The following is a 15565-nucleotide window of genomic DNA, read 5'->3' as shown; positions in this document are numbered from 1 at the left end:
TCATGAAGTGATGATATTGCATTATACCTGAAGGAAACGGCACCAACGCTCAGCAACACAACAAGCTCCTGCACACGTGGCGCACACGTGACGTACACGTGGCGCACACGTGACGTCTGCTGTAAAAGAGTACAAAAGAGTTCATGGACACAAAAAGTGAACACGAGAGTTCTTGATTAGCTGGTCCACGCCTGAAGAGCAGGACGCAGTCACGGGAGTTTTCAAGTAGTGTTTTGTGGTTTCTTCACAGATGTGCGCGTCAGTGCGACGGCCGCTCCTGGTCCTCGTCGCTGCAGCTGTCGGCGCCGTCGGTCCCGAAGTAGCGGTCCCCGAAGTCCCCTGAAAACACACGGGAGTGGACTGAGAGCTGCGGCGCGTCAGAGGCTCAGTGACTCGTCTCTAAATGAAGACTCACACACAGACTCGGTCATTGACGTAACGTTGATTATTTATCTCGTGTCACGTAATTATTTATGTTTGCAGACGACGTCTATCTGATCGTGTGGTCCAGCTTCAGATCTGAAGTGACACGAGCATAACATCAGAATCTGCTGGGACATGATGATGATCTTTGTTATCTTCTGCAAACACCGGGGACGTTTTTATTTCCGGCATAAAAAGGCAAAATGCGGCACACTGACCCTCGGACCAAAGGTTTGAGTGTGTGCAGGTCAGGGCTTACCGATACCGGGGAGGACGTGCAACAGGTCGTCCAGACTCTTGTCCACGGCGGTGGTGATGATTTTGACCTTCGGGAAGGCGTAGGCCACAGAGTGCACGCCGAGCTCCGCCATCAGCAGCGACACCAACACGATCTTCTCCTCCTGCACCTCGTGATCCTGTGACACACACACACACACACACACACACACACTTGTAATATAAACTTGTGTTGATGTGAGTCATGAAGTGGGGAAGCTTCATGCTGATATCTGTTAGTTACATGTATGACTCTGTTCACCTGTAGTGTGTACAACATGTATGACTCTGTTCACCTGTAGTGTGTACAACATGTATGACTCTGTTCACCTGTAGTGTGTACAACATGTATGACCCTGTTCACCTGTAGTGTGTACAACATGTATGACTCTGTTCACCTGTAGTGTGTACAACATGTATGACCCTGTTCACCTGTAGTGTGTACAACATGTATGACCCTGTTCACCTGTAGTGTGTACAACATGTATGACTCTGTTCACCTGTAGTGTGTACAACATGTATGACCCTGTTCACCTGTAGTGTGTACAACATGTATGACCCTGTTCACCTGTAGTGTGTACAACATGTATGACCCTGTTCACCTGTAGTGTGTACAACATGTATGACCCTGTTCACCTGTAGTGTGTACAACATGTATGACTCTGTTCACCTGTAGTGTGTACAACATGTATGACTCTGTTCACCTGTAGTGTGTACAACATGTATGACCCTGTTCACCTGTAGTGTGTACAACATGTATGACTCTGTTCACCTGTAGTGTGTACAACATGTATGACCCTGTTCACCTGTAGTGTGTACAACATGTATGACCCTGTTCACCTGTAGTGTTGTACAACATGTATGACCCTGTTCACCTGTAGTGTGTACAACATGTATGACTCTGTTCACCTGTAGTGTGTACAACATGTATGACCCTGTTCACCTGTAGTGTGTACAACATGTATGACCCTGTTCACCTGTAGTGTGTACAACATGTATGACCCTGTTCACCTGTAGTGTGTACAACATGTATGACCCTGTTCACCTGTAGTGTGTACAACATGTATGACCCTGTTCACCTGTAGTGTGTACAACATGTATGACCCTGTTCACCTGTAGTGTGTACAACATGTATGACCCTGTTCACCTGTAGTGTGTACAACATGTACCTGTTCCCTGTAGTTGTACAACAGTACCTGTTCACCTGTAGTGTGTACAACATGTATGACTCTGTTCACCTGTAGTGTGTACAACATGTATGACCCTGTTCACCTGTAGTGTGTACAACATGTATGACTCTGTTCACCTGTAGTGTGTACAACATGTATGACCCTGTTCACCTGTAGTGTGTACAAACATGTATGACCCTCTGTTCACCTGTAGTGGTGTACAACATGTATGACCCCTGTTCAACCTGTGTGGTACAACATGTACTGAATGTTACAATACATATCTTTAAAGGAGCTTTTTCTCACACTCTTCAGCAGAAGTCTCCACTTCAGCAGCACTTACATACACCAAACTTTCCACTTTCATTCCTCTCTATATTCTGAAGCTTTGTGCAGAGGGCTTTGTTCACATGTCACTCACAGCTCATGTATACACGCTACACTCACTACATGCAGCACATTTTAAAACACCTTCTTAAACTTCAAACTCAAGGACTCTTCAAGGACTTTCCAGGCCCAACAGGGCACAGTTTGAGACTCGGATGAAGTTAATTACTAACACTAACACCTTTATAATGAGAACTAGCAGACGTTACAAACATCAATTAAAGCTCACGATTCTTTTACGCCTTGATTTCTTCCCCTTAAACTCACAACCTAAGGACGCATTTCTTTGAGTTGTTCTATTAACAGGACACATCTGACATTCCTCTTCACAGAAATAACGCTATATGTCCTCACGGGGACAAACATAAAGTCCGACCTCAAAGCACACGGGTGAGAAATAAAACACGGGACTGATCCACCCACCAGCAGCACGCGCACGGCCATCATGGCGGCAGCGCCGGTGGAGACGGTGCTGTCCATGAGGATGACGTGATCCTCGCTGATGTCTTTGGGCAGACGCAGGTAATGCAGCTGGTCGAGGCCGGAGAGCAGGAGGGGTGACGGTTACCATGGTTACCAAAGCAGGAAGAGACACATGATGTGAAGAAAGAAAACAATTTTAAAACTGTTGATTTCATAGAGAAGTCTCACGAATGCTGTAAAGTGTGTTTCTGCACCTCTGGTTCTCCTGAGTCCAGGTTGGTCTGGATGAGGATCTTGCCGATGCGGACGTCCTTGCACACGGCCTTCAGGGCGGGGCTCCATGGTCTCCCCGGCCCGCAGCACCGACACCCCGGTGATCTGCAGGGGACGAGGCAGCGGAGGTGAGACGACAGACGCGCTCGACCGGAGCTTAACAAAGACCTTGGAAAAGCAGCGACGGCGTCACTCACCCCTTCCCGTTGAAACTGCGACCCTCGTACTCCTCGCCCTGCGGAGTCTGGACTACGCACGCCTGTGAGGAGACACACGGGATATACTTTTAGTAGAATTAGATTCCAGTGGTGCTGCGCAGGATCGCTTCAGACTCGGGTGACAAACATTCCAAAAACTAGAGAGCGAATAAAGAATTCACATCTTTTTATGTCACGAAATATTCTGCTTTAATCCAAAACAACATTTTCACTGCGCTCATGCAGCGGTAAGTTAAATATATATATATATATATATACATATATACGTATATATAAAAAGTACGGCCGGCTGTAACACCAAAACAATGAGCTAAAAGACGTCAAATATACATAAAACTACGAGCACCTTCACACACAAGTACATGCGATCCATCGTTAATATGAAAACATTAATTATAGACACTTTAGTGTCTAAAACTGTGAAGTTCTTGGTGTCATGAATTCATTTGCTTTCTCTTAACGTTTACTTTACACATTTCTTTTATTTGCCTTTAACCTTAGACTGTAGAACTCGTTTGTTCTCATGTTATGTTTCCTTGCCGGATAATAACCTCCCACCTGAGACGGTAGGAACGTGAGCGCATGCTCGATGAGCAGCCGCATTAATCTCTTGGAGTAGAAGATGAACTCATCTCGACTGGTTTCTTTGTTCCTGCGTCAGAGAAAGAACAGCTTTTAAAAGTGTTGTGGTGTGAGCGGGTCGGCGGCGCAGACGGAGCGCGGGCGCTACCTGATGATGGTGTGCAGACCTTTGACCTGCGGCGTGCTCTCCAACACGCTGAGCGTCTGCGGCAGCGGCTGAGTCTGCTGAGCGGAGGCCAGCAGCGCCCTGCGAGCGAGGAGAGGATCAGATCAAAAAGGTTTTCAGCGTCAGAGAATAACGTCTGTACGACACGACTTCTACAATAACAAGAAGCCACACGAGGGGAATTAGAAAGACGTATCAGCATACCTGACGCTGAGCTCTCGCTGCACAGAGAGGATCAGAGAATGAAAGGTGGTCAAACAATCCTCACCACTGCTGCAGATGTAAATTATTAAATATATAGTTTTAAATATTCAGCCGCATTTTAGCTTCTCACAAACATGAACAAGTTATTCTGTCGGGGAATATTTTCTGCAGCACGACTCAAAATACACTTCAGTATTTATTAATAATATATGAAGACGTCTCCGCCAGGAAAACTATTCAATACAATTAGAGAAATAATCTGGTTTCTGTTTGATGTGTTGACAATAAGCAGAATATAAAACACCAAACTGTTCAAGAGAATAAAAGTTCTGCTTTCATTTGATCTATAAACTGTGTGCACTGCATTATACTTTACAACGTTATTATCATAATGTGCACATCTGGTTTCTGCACTTACGTATTAAACTGTGTATCTAAGGCTCTCCTCGACAGAGCTGTAAAACTGAGTTCCTCCACAAAGAATCCTGTAAAGTCACTTTAAATCTTGTGTTTCTTGTAAATAAATCATTCAGCATGAAAAAAGAATAAAACCGACTAAAGAAATCTTCCATTAAACGACCAGTGTCACAGGAAGCGCTGCAAACACTCGCTAAGGACGGAAGAACTAATACTATCACTACCTGAACCGCATCTTTACTTATTGTTCCTACATTGTGCTCCTGTACGACGTGCCTCTGCATGTGGGATGTTGTTTGCAGATCGGGAGCAGCTACATCAGTCTGTTGATGCTGTTAAGAGGCAACATAAGACTTTTATTCTCTGGCTTTTAATTGCATTTAAGCTTATTTCTAATTGAACGTATTTGTATTTCCACATGTGTGTCTATGTCTGTCTTTGTGAAGCACTTCTAAATGAAATAAACTTCTCTTTGTGTGTGTACGTTACAGCGTTCGGACACATGGTGGCGCCCCTCCCCTCAGTACAATCAGCTGCTCACCTCCTCCAGCTGGCTGTGAACATGCTGGACGATCAGATCGATGGCCACCATGTTCCCCCCACCTTACAGGACAAACAAGATGTTGTCGGTTCTCTGTCGCCAACAATATCTAAAGGTTGTCTCTAGTCGGGCATCTTTATTTAAAGAGCTCATTATAAAGAAGCTCAATGTGCTTTACACTTCAAATAAGCAGACATAATACACAAGCAGGTAGTGAAGCGTCACCTCTCGGCACCACGATGTCCGCCAGCCTCATGGTGGGCTCGATTGTACTGCTCGAAGGCCGGCTTCACGAACTTGTTGTATTGCTTGATGACGCCTTCGATGTCCCGACCGCGCTCTGTGATGTCCCTGCGCAGCCGGCGGACCAGCCGAATGTCAGAGTCTGTGTCCACAAAGATTTTCATATCCAGGAGCTGCAGGTGGGACAAAGCAAAGACGCGTCAATAAGAACAACCAAACCGGCTGATGCTTCACTTCACTGAAGAATTCTTCAGAGAGACACAAAAGAAAAACGTTTTCTCACCTGGAGAAGCTCTTTGTCCGCAAAAGACATAATTCCTTCAAATATGATTACACTGGCTCCGTACACATTTTTCTGCACAAAGAGGAGTAAAAACCAACAAAGCTTTAAAACTGCTTCAAGCTTTTTTTAAGATTAAAGCTGCAGGATGTGAATGTTTGAGTTTATAACTTGTTTTCAGCTCTAAAAGATTTACTTTCTAAAATCACAGGATTTAATCTGTAAACAGTTAAACGTATAATATGTAACATTTCACCACTAGACCTGTGTTGTATATGTAGTGAGACAGAGACATGTGTAATGTTCCTGAAGGTAACGTTTCCTCTCTCTCCTGTCATGGTGTCATCAGTCCTGTGTTGTATATGTAGCGAGACAGAGACATGTGTAATGTTCCTGAAGGTAACGTTTCCTCTCTCTCCTGTCATGGTGTCATCAGTCCTGTGTTGTATATGTAGTGAGACAGAGACATGTGTAATGTCCCTGAAGGTAACGTTTCCTCTCTCTCCTGTCATGGTGTCATCAGTCCTGTGTTGTATATGTAGTGAGACAGAGACATGTGTAATGTTCCTGAAGGTAACGTTTCCTCTCTCTCCTGTCATGGTGTCATCAGTCCTGTGTTGTATATGTAGTGAGACAGAGACATGTGTAATGTTCCTGAAGGTAACGTTTCCTCTCTCTCCTGTCATGGTGTCATCAGTCCTGTGTTGTATATGTAGCGAGACAGAGACATGTGTAATGTTCCTGAAGGTAACGTTTCCTCTCTCTCCTGTCATGGTGTCATCAGTCCTGTGTTGTATATGTAGTGAGACAGAGACATGTGTAATGTCCCTGAAGGTAATGTTTCCACTGTCCTGTCATGGTGTCATCAGTCCTGTGTTGTATATGTAGTGAGACAGAGACATGTGTAATGTTCCTGAAGGTAACGTTTCCTCTCTCTCCTGTCATGGTGTCATCAGTCCTGTGTTGTATATGTAGTGAGACAGAGAAATGTGTAATGTCCCTGAAGGTAACGTTTCCTCTCTCTCCTGTCATGGTGTCATCAGTCCTGTGTTGTATATGTAGTGAGACAGAGACATGTGTAATGTTCCTGAAGGTAACGTTTCCTCTCTCCTGTCATGGTGTCATCAGTCCTGTGTTGTATATGTAGTGAGACAGAGACATATGTAATGTCCCTGAAGGTAACGTTTCCTCTCTCCTGTCATGGTGTCATCAGTCCTGTGTTGTATATGTAGTGAGACAGAGAAATGTGTAATGTTCCTGAAGGTAACGTTTCCTCTCTCTCCTGTCATGGTGTCATCAGTCCTGTGTTGTATATGTAGTGAGACAGAGAAATGTGTAATGTTCCTGAAGGTAACGTTTCCTCTCTCTCCTGTCATGGTGTCATCAGTCCTGTGTTGTATATGTAGTGAGACAGAGAAATGTGTAATGTTCCTGAAGGTAACGTTTCCTCTCTCTCCTGTCATGGTGTCATCAGTCCTGTGTTGTATATGTAGTGAGACAGAGAAATGTGTAATGTTCCTGAAGGTAACGTTTCCTCTCTCTCCTGTCATGGTGTCATCAGTCCTGTGTTGTATATGTAGTGAGACAGAGACATGTGTAATGTTCCTGAAGGTAACGTTTCCTCTCTCTCCTGTCATGGTGTCATCAGTCCTGTGTTGTATATGTAGTGAGACAGAGACATGTGTAATGTTCCTGAAGGTAACGTTTCCTCTCTCTCCTGTCATGGTGTCATCAGTCCTGTGTTGTATATGTAGTGAGACAGAGACATGTGTAATGTTCCTGAAGGTAACGTTTCCTCTCACCTGTCATGGTGTCATCAGTCCTGTGTTGTATATGTAGTGAGACAGAGACATGTGTAATGTTCCTGAAGGTAACGTTTCCTCTCTCTCCTGTCATGGTGTCATCAGTCCTGTGTTGTATATGTAGTGAGACAGAGACATGTGTAATGTCCCTGAAGGTAACGTTTCCTCTCTCACCTGTCATGGTGTCATCAGTCCTGTGTTGTATATGTAGTGAGACAGAGAGATGTGTAATGTCCCTGAAGGTAACGTTTCCTCTCACCTGTCATGGTGTCATCAGTCCTGTGTTGTATATGTAGTGAGACAGAGACATGTGTAATGTTCCTGAAGGTAACGTTTCCTCTCTCACCTGTCATGGTGTCATCAGTCCTGTGTTGTATATGTAGTGAGACAGAGACATGTGTAATGTTCCTGAAGGTAACGTTTCCTCTCTCTCCTGTCATGGTGTCATCAGTCCTGTGTTGTATATGTAGTGAGACAGAGACATGTGTAATGTTCCTGAAGGTAACGTTTCCTCTCACCTGTCATGGTGTCATCAGTCCTGTGTTGTATATGTAGTGAGACAGAGACATGTGTAATGTTCCTGAAGGTAACGTTTCCTCTCTCTCCTGTCATGGTGTCATCAGTCCTGTGTTGTATATGTAGTGAGACAGAGACATGTGTAATGTTCCTGAAGGTAACGTTTCCACTGTCCTGTCATGGTGTCATCAGTCCTGTGTTGTATATGTAGTGAGACAGAGACATGTGTAATGTTCCTGAAGGTAACGTTTCCTCTCACCTGTCATGGTGTCATCAGTCCTGTGTTGTATATGTAGTGAGACAGAGACATGTGTAATGTTCCTGAAGGTAACGTTTCCTCTCTCTCCTGTCATGGTGTCGTCTCCCCTCTGAGCAGTGTCAGCGTTGTGTTTGTCTGCAGAAGCTTCATAAACTGACTGTTTATCCAGTTTTAAGACACTTTCTACATCCTGGTGTTTTTAACTCTATATTTGAAGGATGAAGGATTTTAGTCCTCGGAAGTTTGGATCTTAAGTTCTCAGAGAAACAAGCTGACAAACGTTAGCGGCAGCCGAACAGCGTGCAGGAGAAACTCTGATGTTTAACCTTTGAATCAGAGGAGAGGAGAACTTCCATGATGCACCGCTGCTGCACCACCACACTAAACTCTGTCTTTTCTTAGTGTTTCGATTGAGAGACTGAGCGGCAGAAAGTTACATATTATGTGTTTAACAGGAGTTTTCTGTGATGAACTCACCCAGTCTTTCTGTCTCCCGTGTGTGGTGAAATCATACACTGGGATCTTCACACTCTTGCCCAGCTTCAGCTTCCTCAGGGTGGCGACCAGCAGCTCGAAGTCGAACGCCCCCGGATGATCGAAGTTGTAGTCATTACTTGCTGCCAAAGTCTGCTCCTCTGAGGATAAAACCTGGAAGACAAACACACATATTAAAGGAATAGTTCAACGTGTTTATTCAATGTGTTGCAGTTAGATCCTCAAGTCTTTTAGCTAAATATGAAGCTAAAGTTTAGCTAAACTTAGCATAACGACTGGAAACAGCTAACCTGACTCAGGTAAATTAACTAGAGCTGCAATGATTAGTAACTTCTTTGATAATAGTTAAAGTAATTTAAAGTAAAGTAATAAAAGTCTTTAAATGCTGTGTTCAGCCTCTCAAATATGTGAATATCTTTGAGTTTGGACACAAGACATTTAAAGACACCATTTGAACTCTTCACTATTTTCTCACATTTTATAGACCAAACGATTAATCCAGAAATCAGATGTTTATTGCAGATATCTGCTGTTAGCCTTTATTATTATTATTATTATTATTATTATTATTATTATAACATCTGAATCAGGTCATCACAATCTTAAAATAAGCCAAAAGAACACATTTTGTCATTTTCTAGCACCAATGAGCTGACGTCCATAACTCTTCAAACAACGAGTGCTGTGTGTCCCAGCCGCGTGCATCACTCTTTAGTGTCCCCTGGAAACACGTTCTGCTTCCTGCAGCACTTTTAATGAACGTCTTGATGAAGATGTTTTTTCATTTGCATTTGTTTTCTTGATTTGCAAATGTCTCAGGACTTCTGATCGTCTCCTTATCGACAGTTATTGTGAAAGGACGTTAGAAGAGCTTCGTGTCATTTATGCGTAGTAAGCTTTTCATGTGTACGCTTTATGTGCACAACAAAAGGTTATTAAACCAAAAGCTGCGACGGCAGAATAATGATGTCTTTTGAATCATATAAAATAACAAAACGGTTCCTTCCTTCCTACAATGAGGCCGCAGATTAGACACAAAAGGAGTGACATGCACGAGCCTCTCACCTTGTAGAAAGAGTCCATCGACAGCAGCACAACCCACGGCACATCCAGAGCCTCGATGATCTTATTGGCCACGGTGGTCTTCCCTGAGGAGCTGCCCCCACACAGCCCTGCAGATCCACACAGCATTTCAATGGCCCATTATGTGTGCAGAGTGTGTCTAATGTTGTCTGCGTGTGTGATGGCAGTCGTGTTTATAAGGAGACAGAAAAGACAGACAGGTTCTGCAGCTCAAAACCACAATCTGGAGGAAGGTGGCGAGCGCCGTACCGATGACAAAGGCCTCCTTTGACTGCGCTCCGTGCTCGTCGTACCAGGGAGGTCGTCCGGCGGTGTAGATGGTGCGCGTGCCCGTGCGGAGCAGAGGAGGCTCCGTCGTGCTCAGTGAGGTAGTGCTCTTCCTGCGAGGGGCCCCCCCGGCGGGGGGCAGGAGCCGGTCCAGCGAGTCCTCCCCGCTCCCACTGCAACACAGCAAACACACAGCGGGGCAGGTTACAGCCTGAACACACACGCAGGTGCACGGCTTCTCACAGCGGCCTCACTTCACCTGTAGCAACACGGTGTTGTGAGAATCATCGTATCGTCCTTGCTGAGACACAGACTGACACATGTTGTACATCAAGTACGAAACATTTAGTATGTTGAGCGTGGAAAGAGTTTAAATACTTTCTGGTGTGAGACAGAATTAGAGACCGTTTGTTCTGCGTTGAACATCCACATATATGAGAAGAGACATGTGAAGCTGCAAGAAGAGCAAATACAAAGACATAACTGAGGCCAGACTGACGATGCATCTGTGAAGGACTGGTGTGAACTGGTCACCTTCTCACCTTCTCACCTTCTCCATCAGGTTTCAGGTTCTCAAATGACAAACTCCCCATGTTCTATGTTCGTGTTCTAAAATTACATCGTAAACATCTGAAATAAATGTATAATTGTGTAAAAGAACAACAAAAGGTGACTGTAATTTGAGTCCAAAACCAGGATTTTCTTTTTGAGAACGACTACACTGAGAAAATCCACTGATGAAGGCCATGAGATGTGGTCAAAAGCTCCAGAAAAAGCTATGAAGTGCACCTTGATTCAAGGATATTTTGTAAAATGATTTATTTTCTCCAAACTTTATTGAAATGACACGTTGATTTTGGAGCTTCAACTCAGATTAAAAACACATAACAGAACAAATAAATGTAGTAAAGTACAAAATAGAGCTGAAACAAATAGTTGATTCATCAGAAAAACTTATTTATTTATTACTTAAAACTTATATTTTATATAAGTGTAAAGAGAAATCAAAATAAATCAAATGGCCGGAGGTTGCAAGATTTGCAAAAGGCAAAATATGTGAAAAAATACCATTTACAATGAATTTAAATCATTACACTAATATAATTTAAATATGGTTTTCAATGAAAATGAGAATAATTCCATAATTCCCTCTAATATTCCAAATCAAAACAAAATCATTAAAATAAATAAATGCAACTTATTTCTGCCTCGCTGCAGCTGAAACATGAAACACGTTGTTGTGTAAGACTTTGAGCAGCGCTGCAGTCCAGCTGCTGCACACGTCTGCACACGTCTGCACAGACTGGAGGTCTTTTTAGAACATTTTATGTTTCCACTCCACTACATCTCAGAGGGAAATATTTTACGACACTTTGTTTATCTGACATATTTTTTTTTTATTATATATATATATATATATATATATATATATATATATATATATATATATATATATATATTATGTATATTATATATTTATTTATTATGTATATTATATATTTATTTATTATATATATATATATATATATATATATATATATATATATATATATATATATATATATATATATATATATATTTGTCACTGTTATGTTACGTTTCACAACCCAAACAATAAATGGATTCATTAAGAAAATAACCAGAAGATAAATCCATAGTGAAAATAATCAGGAGTTTTAGTATAAGTGAGCCTGATGAACATTAATGCATATGATATTATATTATTATATCTCTGTTGGGCTCCATTAATCTGCAGATTATTTTCTACATTGATTCATTCTTTGGTCTAAAGTGATGTTTTTAAAAGTATGTTTGTGTCCAGAACCCAAAGATTTCACTTTAATGATATAAATCTCCACGTTTGAGGCTGGAAACAGACTTTAAAGACATTTCTGCAGGAAAAAAAGAACGATTCATTATTTATCAAAATAGTTGTCCATCTATTTATTTGACTTTTAATACTGTAAGTAAATGATGTAATGATGTAGGTATGAATGTACTGTGTATTCATACATACTACACTTGTTATATAACCTGTAGTTCACTTGGCATTATGACTTACTGAACATTCACAGCAGTATTATAGTCTTCAGCATTAATATTATTATTATACTTTTATAATGTACATATTTTCACACATTCATTGTTGTTATACAACGTGCACCATTTTACTTCTATATATTTGATTTTATTCTGAAGAGGAGCAACTGTCAAAGTATTTGTCCTGATACTTTACATCTTCCTGCAGAACCTGTAGTTTTAGTACTTTTACTAAAGTAAAGGTTGTGATTTCTTCGTGCAGCTGCCGAGTTAAAGCTCCTGATACTCCAACTGATAAATCACATGTTAAATAACTAATTAAGATTAGTCTCTCATTAACAGTTCAAAGTCAGCTGTTGCGTCACAACCTGATGGTTACTCGTGCATTCCCACATTATTAAGTGAAGAGTGAAGAGACACTAACCTCCATCCTGCACTCCCTCCGACCGCTCCTCTTTAGAGACTATATTTATAGCTCGCCGTGTTTGAGAGCTTTCTGAGCGGGAAACTATCAAAACAACGACACAAAGCGTCAGATCTCACCTGCAGTCGGCCCTCAGGGACCAGCAGCCAGAGATTCTGGCTCCTGCGCCGTCCAGCAAAGTCATATCTGTGTGTACGTTTGTTTCTGCTTCTACTGCGTCCAGTCACACATATCTGTGTCTGTGCAGCCTCAACCATAATCCGAAAAGTCTCTGTGCCGCCGCCCATGTGTCCTCCTTTCTGTGTGTGACACTAAGAGGATCACTGGCAGCAAAGTGCTGCTTGGATGGTATTAATAGAGGCACCGGTGAGCAAAAAGCAGGAGGGGACGGAGGTCTTTAGCTGATCCTTCCTCTTAGTTCACTCATCGGAGCCACAGAGACACTGACCTGCAGAAAGGTCCATGTTCGGTCCAGTAGCACCAAGCATGGAGCGTGCACTGGTACTTCAACACGTCCATGTGTCATACACTTTGAACTTTTGTTTCAGACGGAGAAAAAGTAATTAACATGCAGAAGAAGACTGAGGCAGAGCAGCGGAGGGGGGGGGCCCTGCTCCAGGACAGACGTGGCTCACATACCTCGTTATAAAAGGACCTCAAAATTATACTCACTTGAGTATCCCCTTTTTACACTTTGTTATACTTGTACTCCACTACAAGAGGAAACTATTTTACTTCTTCCTTCACTACCTGACAGCTGATTAGTGTTTACATATTATATGCTGCATTATTTATTTGACCTAGCAAACAGTATTTAAATGATTTAAAACCATTAATCTTGAAGTGTCTGACACTTAATATTAATGTAGTAGTGTAATGTGTAATGTGAAGGCAGTAATGTATGTTTATGGTGTAGAGTTGCTACTTTTACTTCCAGTCAACGATCTAAATACTTCTTCACCACTTCCTTTTTGCAGCTACATAAAGACGGAGAAATATTATGTTTGACAGAAGGATTAAAAGCATGAAAAATGTAATTGTTTTTTTAAGGGAATAATATATTTTTAAGGTTAATTTATATTAAAGAACTATCGAAAGACTAAAATATTTACAGGTTTATTTAAAACTATATTTAAGTGGTGAAAATCCAATTATTCATTAAAAAAGAATATATATATAATATATAGCTATATTTATATATATATAAATAAATATATATAAATAAGGATATATATATATATATATATATATATATATATATATATATATATATATATAAACTCTATCTATTTAAAGACTAAATATACTCAAAGGTTATTTTAAAAAAAGTATATTTTAGTGGTTAAAAGTCCAATTGTTGTATTGTTTTCTTCAGCATTATTTTAAACAGAATAAAGTATATTTATTAAGGTTACTAAGAACTAAAACAACAGAATAATAAGTTGTTCCATCTATAGTGTAAATCTACTTTATTTGGACTTAAGTATAATTCAGTGTTTCATCAGTGACCAGTGACGCACGACTGTAAACATGCAGCTCACCTGCAGCTCACCTGCTCCTGAGCAGCTTCATGTGTCCAACACCCACACCACCAACATGTCGTGCACAGCAGCAGAGGGGGGGCTTAATGCAGCGTTACTGATATTACAGACGATACACGTCCGATGTGCTGGCAGAGGACTGAGAGGGGGAGTCAGTGTGGTTACATGGCCGGCTACATGGCGCTGCTGCAGCCGAACACAGAGGCATCATTTCGGCACAGAGTTCAAACACAGGCGGAAAACACGGAGCATGGTGTACCTGTCCGAGCGGGACGACGTGACCCCCCCCGCTCTCCGTCTCCATGGGGATCCCGCGACCTCGGAGCCGGCATCGGCCGCTTGCAGCCATGGATGGAGTCCTTCTTAAGCGCGCTGGGGGATTCTGGGTAATGTAGTTCAGCATCACGTGCTTCCTCACAGCTGCTCTCTCAAGGGTAATGCACACAATCCTGACCTTAAAGTTAAAGCAGGCATTTGCACCAACAATAACAAAAAGCACAAATATTGTGATGTTTTTATTTATTCGTTTTGCCTTCTGACATTAAAAAAAGGTTGTAGAGACAGTAAGAGAGAGAGAACGCAGATTGTCTCGGTGCTTTGTCATCACAGTTCATAGTCGGTCCGTCTGCAGAGACTTCCACTCAACATAACTCACTGCTCGCTGGACAGATTTCTGATTCACATTCGAGTTTATTCGGGTAAATAATATCCCATAATTCCACGTTCGTCCACTTCTTCCAGATATCTGGCTACGATATCTTTGCAAAGGATCCTGTGAAAGACAAGGAAAGTTTATAGATGCAGCACATTTCAACAACAAGACAATCAACAAAGTGCTTTACAAAACACATTACAAGCATCAAGACAAAGTGCAGATGAAACACATTATAAAATGACATTTAAATACAATTAGAATCTGACATTAAAGAGAAAAGAGAAAAGCAAAAGTTGAACATTTTGGGAAACATAGAGAAGATTGATTCTCTTACACAGACACTTAATATGAAGATACAACCGGTTAGCTTAGCTTAGCACAAAGACTGGAAATGAATGGAAACAGCTAGCCTGGCTCTGTTCAAAGACAAAAAGCTGAAAAACATAAATGTCCCCGTTTTATCAGATCATCTTTGGACAGGCAACAAGTGGAGACTCCAGAAAGTGACTTGTTTCGCACACAACCCTCCAAAAAACTGGGTTTTTCCCTACAAATTATGCAAAGGCCCGTTTATTTACATATATTACATTACAGTTCATTTAGCTGACGCTTTTGTCCAAAGCGACACAATAAGTGCAAACAATCGTGAGGATACAACAGAATCCTGCAGGTACATCATCTTCATCATCATCTTCAAACAGGTGAAACAATCGCTTCTAATAAGACAAACAGAAGTGCTTTACACAAAACATCAGAGCGTTGAGACAAAGTGCAAAAGAAACATTTTGTAAAAGGACATTTTAATACAATTAAAAACACTCATTAAAGAGCCAGGAGAATAGAAAATAAAAAAGACAAGAATAAAAGTCACAGTGTGAGAA

General features: G+C 41.7%; 1 protein-coding gene and 1 pseudogene across 1 annotated transcript in view; both read right to left on the bottom strand.

The window, feature by feature from the left end:
- Positions 1 to 13: 13 nt before the first annotated feature.
- LOC115004976 (uridine-cytidine kinase-like 1) lies at positions 14 to 14378 on the bottom strand (annotated as a pseudogene).
- A 168-nt stretch (positions 14379 to 14546) lies between these two features.
- Positions 14547 to 15565, bottom strand: part of LOC115004974 (sterile alpha motif domain-containing protein 10-like) — a 12912-nt gene continuing 11893 nt past the window's right edge. The window contains exon 5 of the mRNA XM_029426740.1: positions 14547 to 14801. Within this exon, the coding sequence (XP_029282600.1) occupies positions 14779 to 14801 (23 nt within the window). The 3' untranslated portion in view covers positions 14547 to 14778. The remainder of the gene's footprint in view (positions 14802 to 15565) is intronic.

The sequence above is a fragment of the Cottoperca gobio genome, unplaced genomic scaffold, assembly GCF_900634415.1.
Source record: "Cottoperca gobio unplaced genomic scaffold, fCotGob3.1 fCotGob3_231arrow_ctg1, whole genome shotgun sequence".
Classification (NCBI taxonomy): domain Eukaryota; kingdom Metazoa; phylum Chordata; class Actinopteri; order Perciformes; family Bovichtidae; genus Cottoperca; species Cottoperca gobio.
Note: the sequence above shows the minus strand (reverse complement) of the source record. Positions and strands in the feature narration are given on the sequence as shown.